This window comes from Chiloscyllium punctatum, chromosome 18 (assembly GCF_047496795.1).
Source record: "Chiloscyllium punctatum isolate Juve2018m chromosome 18, sChiPun1.3, whole genome shotgun sequence".
In the NCBI taxonomy this organism is placed as follows: domain Eukaryota; kingdom Metazoa; phylum Chordata; class Chondrichthyes; order Orectolobiformes; family Hemiscylliidae; genus Chiloscyllium; species Chiloscyllium punctatum.
The window spans coordinates 95,291,379-95,300,159 of NC_092756.1; the positions used below are offsets into that span (position 1 = coordinate 95,291,379).

Genomic DNA, 8,781 nt, shown 5'->3' on the forward strand with positions numbered 1-8,781 from the left:
CAGTCAACATTTCCTTGCCACTTGAGCTGTACCTACCTTCTGTCAAGGAACGTGTCTGTGCTGTGAACAGTATTTTTGTGTGTTTGTGCCTGTGTGTGCGCACATCCACTATCCTTCCTGTGAAGCATCCATTCCTAACGTTATCCCGGACAGTTCAGATCTAATTTGAAGACTATAATCCTATTCCACGTCCTCAGTTCTAGTTGATCCATTGTAAAGAAACAGTTCCCCTGTATCTTCTCTGTCAAATCCATTCAACCTCATTAAAATTTCAATTGCACTCCTTCCTTAACCTTGTACCCTGAGGATTGTGGGCAAACTATTGATGTCATTTAACCAGCTCTTTATCTCTGAGTTCATTCAGAAATTCAGGGCTGCACCATTAATACCAGAACTGAGCACTCCAGATGTGGTTGAACCAGAATTTGACAATTTTACAAAGAACCTCCATCCAGAAGGATTCAAAAGAACAAAGAGAACAAAGAAAATTTGCAGCCCAGGAACAGGCCCTCCAAGCCTGAGCCGATCCAAATCTACTGTCTAAACCTGTCGCCTGATTCCTAAGCATCCCTCTGATCCCCACCTAATTGTGCATCTGTCCAGACGCATCTTAAATGAATCTATGGTGCCTGCCTCTACCCCCTCTGCTGGCAACACGTTCCAGACACCCACCACCCTCTGTATAAAGTAATTGCCACATGTATCCCCCTTAAACATTTCACCTCTCAACGTGAATGCATGACCTCTCGTTATTGAATCCTTAATCCATGGGGAAAAAACTCATCTCTATCCACCCTGTCTATATCCTTCATGAGTTTAGATTAGATTAGATTCCCTACAGTGTGGAAACAGGCCCTTCAGGTCCCCCCATAAGCTCCTTTTTCTAATGAAAACAAACCTAACCTACTCAACCTCTCTTCATAGCTCGCACCTTCCATACCAGGCAACCTCCTCGTAAACCTTCTCTGCACCCTCTCCAAAGCGTCTACATCCTTTTGGTAATGTGGTGACCTGAACTGTACACAGTATTCTAAATGTGGCTGAACCAATGTCGTGTACAATTTTAACATGACCTGCCAGCTCTTATAAAAGAACAAAGAACCTCTTTGAGATCAGGACTAAAATTAAATTAGTTCCCTTGTTGTGTTTTTACATCTGTTCACTACATTTCTATCCACTTGTCTGAATAATTTCATTTTGATCGTTAGCTTTGATGACACAGCAGACATCACCTTTTATAAAACACTGTGAATTGTCTTTCTTGGTCAGAAGTGGATCACTTTACACTTCCCCTCAGTGTCCTGTATCTGACAGTCTCGTCCACTCCATTAAACTTTGAACATTCTGCTCTCATGGTCATGTGTCACCTGATGTAGAGTCATCATTTTATTAATGGCCCTTCATCTAGAACATTGATAAATGTCATGAAAAGTGGTGTTTCCCAGTGCCTCTCCTTGGGGAAAGTAATCCGATCTTGCTATTTTTCATTCACTTCCAGAAGGAGAGTGATACTGGCTGGTCCAGCATTTATTGCCCATCCTTAATTATCCTTATGAAGGTGGTGATGATTTGCCTTGAATTGCTGCTATCCTCCACTTGGAGGAGGTAGACCCAGAATCCTGTGTGGGAGGGATTTCAGGATTTTGACTCAGCAACAGGGGTTAACAGTGCTGTCGTTCCAAGTCAAACTGGTGAGTAGATCAGAGAGGAACTTGCAGGGGGTGGAGTTCCTATGTAGCTGTTGCATTTTGTTCTTCAAGATGGGAATGGTTATGGTGTTGGATTGTACTGTAGATGGTACACCTTGCAGTGGCTAAGTGTCAGTGGGTAGAATGAATGTTGGTGGTGGTTATTATGCCAATCAAGTGGGCTGCTTTGAACTGGAGAATGTCAAGATCCTTGTGTTGTTGGCACTCTCCCCACTATCTTGACTCTAACAGCCCCTCTCCCAAGCCAATGCCCCAGCTACCTTCAGCATTTCCATTCCCCAATGATCACATGATTCCCTGTCAGTTAGTGACATCATTAAAGTGGCAGCTTTGGCTGTTCATAAACTGAAGCTGATAACATCCATCCTCCAACCTAAAAAGATTCAAACACAAATCAGGATGCACACAGGGAACCACCACCAACTCCATAGTAGCCTTATCACTTAGAGCAGTTTTAACATTCAGAGACTGGTCAAGCCTGCAAAATGGATCTCAGTTTGCACCCTGGGAGATTGGAAAAGAACATTTAAAGCATAAAGTGTGCTTTTTCAATCCTAGTAGTATTAAAGAGGTGTAAAGCACCAAAGCTTACATTTGTACTTTACTTGTGCAGGAGATCTTTTACATGGGAAATTAATCTCAAAAAAAAACACCTGCCGCATTTAGCTCAGTTCCAGCTGTTAAATGAATACAGCCTTCCAGAAGGTGGTAGAGTAGTCACTCAAGTTACTTGGTATCCTCCTTATTCTATTGTGGGCTATGAGCATCAGAAGCAAGATCAGCATTTATCACCCATTAGGTTACCCTTGAAATCAGACATTGGCCTTCACATGACCCCAGCAGTGCAGACTATTAAAAGGAGAGTTTATTTGTTGCAGGTTAGGAAAAACTTGCAACAGATTCCTGCAAATGCTACTTGGGCCCCATAACATTTGTTTGCAGCAGCTGCCTTCAGTATTTGACTGACCTGGATTGCTAGAGTAAAAAGTAAAGGAATTTCTACATTTGTCCCACATGGGACAAGGTCAACAGGACTGCATTTCTTAATGTAGATGCAGTTAGCAGCCTAGAGATAGATGCCAAAAGCAGAATCTTCATTCTCCACCATGCAGATGGTTACAAGAAACCATTCCCCAGTTTGAGACAACCATATAGCAATCAAGCAGTGCTCAAGCATGAAGGTAGTGTACCTTCAGAGTAAGATTTTCAACTTTTAATGTTTTGTAAAGGGGTAGTTTTACATGATTCACTAAATCAAATCAAAACATTAAAACAAATTGCTGGAAAACACACTGGTCTGAAAAAGTCTATCGCAAAAATATTTCAGGTCCAGTGACTGTTCTTAATTGACCTCCCTCCACAGATACAGCCAAATCCAAGCTTTTCCTAGATTTCCAGTAGACAGTTTTTTTTGCTTCTATTTTAAAAACCTTGAAGCATTGTTAGGAGAGTACAACAGTTGTACTGTTTAGATTGGGAACAGATTTCAGTCAAACTATTGACTAAAGGCTGTTGCTGCAAAAAAAAATGGTTCCAGTGAGTACAGGCAGATAGTGAATATTGCTTACAAGCAAAAAAGCTCAAGTAGTTGTGAAATTTCCAATTAGGAGATATGCTCACATACCAAATCTGCAGAATAAAAACTGAGCAAGTTACTGGGACAAGCATTGAAACAAGGTTGAGAGAAAAAAGGATTTCATGATCAGATGTTAAACATCAAAAACCCAAGAACAAAAGCTAAAGTACTCAGTTCCATGGTGAACACCATTTTAATTTTGTGCGAAGCACAACCAAAGTCATCCACTCGAATGAAGTCACCATGTCCAACAAATGGAGTCCTTGAATCCCACTCAGCTCAGGGTGAGCCTGTCAAACAGGTACTCTCCCAGGCCATTCTCAGGGGCTCCCAGTCTCTTCAGGTTGGTGATGTGATCTCCCAGCTTCTTGATCATCTTCACTTGCTCATCCAAGTAGTGCCTCTCCAGGAGGTCACACAGCTGGAAGAGGAGACAAAGATTAGCCTCAAGGAACAAACCATGCACCTGAATGTGACATCCCATTACAGACATGACCATCACCACCACATTGTGGGGAGGGAGGGGGACAATCAGGGATGCCTTCTGGATTTCAGCCGCAGGAGGCAGGTAGATTAGAATTGGAATTGTCCCCCCAGGGAGTAAACAGATTCCTTCCAAACTTTTGAAGAGAAAAAAAATGAGAAACTCACATGAGGGTCAGTGTGGCCAGAGGAGAGTTTGTGCAGATCCAGCAGACTCTGGTTCACATCCTTCTCCATCTGCAGAGCTCTCTGCATTGCCTCCAGACCATTGCCCCACTCATCCTGCTCTGGCTTCTGGAACAAGTCAGGAGAGAGAAAAAAAAACAGCTTCTCAGACAGGTGGATCACAGGCTACATCTGATCAGTTCATTATCCCCAAACATTGGCCTGAAACCATTTTACAGACTCCTTTAGACTTCACTGTTCCCAGAGCTTAAGAAATTTTAGAAGCATAACACTGAGAAAGGGCATTTTAAAAGATACTATAATCCAAATGTATCTAAAAACATGCACCAATACTGGCAATTCCTTGCTTGGTAAATTACCAAATCTGCAAGTCTCAATCTTAGCGATGGCTCAGTCAGGAACTAACCCATTCACCATATTATCTTCAATTGAAAGTGATCCTTTTGACCAGCCCATTAGCACCATCTTCAAGATGGCAACATCTCCCTTCCACCCATCAATTCTCATTCTTACCTCAGATTAATGGAAGTGTTGGAATGGGCATCTGAGGTTATATAGTTTATCATTCTTACAGGGAAATTTGCTCTCCATCCAGTATTCTGGATCATCCCAATTACCTATTGTTTTACACTACTGCAACAGCAATTTCTTTAATTCAATGCATTGTTTTGGTGAGCAACCTCCAATTCAAGCATTTATTCAATCTCAACACTAGAGGTTGACTGGTATCACAACTCTAGTTCACACTAAACCCCAAAGTCTCCAAAGTTTACAGAAGCCGACCTTGACATCCTGCAGGAGGACTCGGCCTCCACGTTTATTCTGGAATGCCATCAATTTCTCAGCGTGTTCCCGTTCCTCATGGGACTGCTCCTTGAAGAACTCAGCAAAGTGACGCAGGGCAACATCATCCCGGTCAAAGTAAGAGGACTGCAAGTGGAGATAAAGTGGGAAGCAAGTCTCAATCTTAGCGATGGCTCAGTCAGGAACTAACCCATTCACCATATTAACTTCAATTGAAAGTGAAATCAGAGTGACAAGAGCAGAAAGTCATCTCCTGTGGATTGTGGACTAAAGAGCAGACATTGTTTTGCTCTTTCAGAAATTAAGATCAAAATCAACTGCAACCCTTGGCCTGTATCTTAGGGAGACTGTACTAGTATGGCATATAGTATGAGAAAGTCCCAGTTGGGGGACAGCCATTAGACATCCTTACCCATCAGGAGGAGTTGTGCACTGCTAGAAGCTAGTGAGGTCATTGTCCAACTGAAACTCAGGACATGAGCATGTTGACTGACAGTGGTCAAAATCTCAACTACCTCATTACCAACCTGGCCCATCTGAATAACCAGTGACCCACCATCTACTTTGCACAGAACTGACCAGAAATGCAAGTTATCTACATAGCAAAAAGTATGAAAAAAAAAAGTGTGCCATTTAAACACCTTTGCTTACATTCAGTAGTTAATACACTCACTTCATCATCAACAGGTTAACAACAGCTTGGTTACTTGGTCAAATATTAAAAACACCACATTTTGTTTAGAGATTTTTAGATAAAAAAAAAAGGTTAATTATAACCAGCTAAAGAATTAAGACCATACCTACATCTACAGTCAGGAGGGTAATCACCAGAGGCTACACTGACAAGTTACAATAAACTGAGGACCCTCAAAGAGCTAGTTATAATGTAATGAAAGCCTAAACCTTCCACAGGGTTCCAGGGTAAGTGTTTTTTTTAAGATTAGATTACTTAGTGTGGAAACAGGCCCTTCAGCCCAACAAGTCCACACCGCCTCGCCAAAGCGTAACCCACCCATACATCTACATCTACCCCTTACCTAACACTACGGGCAATTTAGCTTGGCCAATTCACCTGACCTGCACATCTTTTGGATGATGGGAGGAAACCAGAGCACCCAGAGGAAACCCACGCAGACACGGGGAGAACATGCAAACTCCACACAGTCAGTCACCTGAGGCGGGAATTGAACCCGGGTCTCTGGCGCTGTGAGGCAGCAGTGCTAACCACTGTGCCCAGGGAAAGAACAGTCTCAATATATAATTTGCTCAAATCATATGGCCAAGGAAATTCCAAGATACTCCATACAATTATATCACAGTCTTAACTTTAAAAGAGAGCCTTCAAGTCCACCAGCCTCACCATGGAGAGGTAAACATAGGAGGAATAGAGCTCCAGGTTGATCTGCTTGTTAATAGCATCCTCACAGTCCTTGTGGTAGTTCTGACACACTTGGGAGGCCATCTTCACTATTCCTACTCACTATCACATAGACAACTCTAAAACTGAACCTCACTCCCTCAAGCTCTTGTATTTATCCTCCTGGGACACCCTGCACTCAACCAGGGAGAGGTAGCACCAATGATGATTGGCTGTCAGGGATTGTCAATCAGTAATCACCAATGAATGTACACCCCAATGAGAGAGAGGGGGAGGGTGTGTTAACTGGAGCTGAGCGCAGGAGTACCCATGACCATGAGGGGACAGTAGTGAGTGCACCTGGCCCAATCCTCCTGGGAGGGAGCAGTTACATTGCAAAGAAACAACTTGAAGCAAATGATGCTGCTGGGACCCCTTGGGTTCTTCATGGAGCAGCTATTGGCTTCCTGATGGTGTCTCTATCCCTGCTGGTAGTGATGGTTGCAGTGTACATGAGACAAAGAGCTGCTGCTGCTGTTTCTCCATGTGATGAATTGTAAACCCTGAACAGAAATAAATCTGATGGGGAAAAAAAAATTAACTGGAGCTGATCAGAGGTGTAGATTAGAATCAGATCTGGATGATTATTCAGTGATTGGAACAGCAGGAGGTCACTCAGCAGCATCTCAATCAGGTCACGGTGAGTTTGCGACCTTTTAAAAGAAATAGGTTTGGATTAGGAAAGGTTTTCAAGTTTTCATTTAAAATAAACTTTGTTGTAACCAACTGCAAGAGGGGCTCAATGAAGGAGGGGAGTCAGTTTCTCAGCCTGTTGTGTTGGAAATGGGAGAGAAAGGTGGGAAATTGGTGCTGAGACAAGGCAACTGTAACAGGAGCAGATGGGGCAGAGACTGGAAAATGTTCCCAATGCCGAGGAGTTCAGATTATGGGATGGAGTCACAATGTAGTGACACGGGATAGACTGTTCAGGACTGAGAAGAGGAGAAAGGTCTTCACCCAGAGAGTGGGGAGCCTGTGGAATTCTCTGCCACAGAAAGTGGTTGAGGCCAAAATATTGAATCTTTTCAAGAAGGAGTTAGATATAGTTCTTAGGGCTATCGGGATCAAAGTGCAAGGGGAGGGTGTGGAAAGATGGAATTGAGCTAGATGATCAGCTACAATCATATGGAACGGCCAACTCCCATTCCTTTTTTCTCTAATTCTATGTTTCAATAACCTGGGTAGTAAGGGTCTTGTGACACAGGGGTAGTGTCCCTTTGTCTGGGCCAGGAGGTCTCTGTACAAGACCCTACCTGCTCCAGAGGTGTCTGATAACATCTCTGGACAGGTTCATAAGGAAACAACCAAAGCTGTTGCAGGCCCAATGGACCAAATGGCCTCCTCCTGTGCCCTAACAATTCTGTGATTCTGTGGGTGATCTGCATCTGAACAGCGTTTCCCTGCCTCTATCTCCTGACTGACCTTTCTGTAGATTATCACCTCGCTGTGATGGAGAGCCTCAAGTGTCCCGTTGATTCTGAGAGCGATACCCAAGCGGTTTCCACCTCCTGGCAGGACTACCCAGGACGGTAAGGTCAGAGGGGAGGATCCTGATAAAGTACAATGCAAAACAAGTCCTCAATGGCCATCCATCCAGGAGAAGATATTTGTGTCAATCTACGAGGGTGGGTAAAGGCTACAGCAGGAGGGAGATTCCAAATCAACATTTCCTTGCTACTAGATCTGGATTTTCCTTCTGTAAAGGACTGTATCTGTGCTGATGTACAACAGCATTCCCATGTTAAACAATGCTCTGTACATGGTGTCCACCTGGAGGATTCCAACCCCTTCCCCAAACGCACTGACTTTCCAGGGTGGACAGTCAGAGGATTTTACAGAAGGAGGCCATTCAGTCCCTCGTGTCTGTATTCACTCTTGAAACAGCTATCCAGCTAGTCCCAGTCTCCAGCCCTATCTCCATAGCCCTCTAACTTCATCCCTTTCAGTATCTATCCAGCTCTCTTTTGCAACCTCCTATGGAATCCATCTCCCCCACTCTCCCAGACAGCAGATTCCAAATCCTAGAAAAGAAGTTTCTCCTCATCTCACTCCAAGCTCTTTGCTGACTAATTGTGACCCCTAGTTACTAACATACCAATTGTTGAAAACAGGACATCCTCCTTTACCCTGTCAAAATTGGTCATAATTTTGAACTCCTCAATAAGATCACCTCTTAATATCCTCTGCTCCAAGAAGAATAAGCTCAGTTTCTTTAATCATTCCTTGTATCTAAAATCCCTCACTCCTGGTATCATTCTCCTAAATCTCTTTTTGCACTCTCCCCAGGGCTTTAATATCCTTCCTTGAATTAAGGTGTCCAGAACTGAACACAACACTGTAAATGTGGTCTGACCAATGATTTGTAGAAGTGTCCCATCATTCATCTGCTTTGATGTCTTTCTTTAAGAACATAAGGATCCTATAAGCCTCCTTAGCAACTGTTTTATCTTCTCTGGCCACCTTCAGACAATCATTTACTTGAACCCCCGAGGTCCCTCTACCCCTGTATGCCCCTCAGTTGTTCCATTGGAGCCTGCATTGACTCTCCTACCAAATGCATTACATCGGATTTCTCTGCGTTGAGATTCATAAATAATTGCCAACGT

The 8,781-nt window shown here is 43.4% G+C and overlaps 1 protein-coding gene across 1 annotated transcript; it reads right to left on the reverse strand.

The window, feature by feature from the left end:
• Positions 1–3,559: 3,559 nt before the first annotated feature.
• On the reverse strand, positions 3,560–6,220 carry LOC140489094 (ferritin heavy chain, oocyte isoform-like). The gene is made up of 4 exons (XM_072588332.1): positions 6,119–6,220; positions 4,738–4,884; positions 3,937–4,062; positions 3,560–3,706 (listed from the first exon to the last, which is right to left on the reverse strand). Exons 1-4 carry the CDS (start codon positions 6,218–6,220, stop codon positions 3,560–3,562), a joined length of 522 nt encoding a protein of 173 aa, XP_072444433.1.
• Between the last annotated feature and the right edge of the window lie 2,561 nt (positions 6,221–8,781).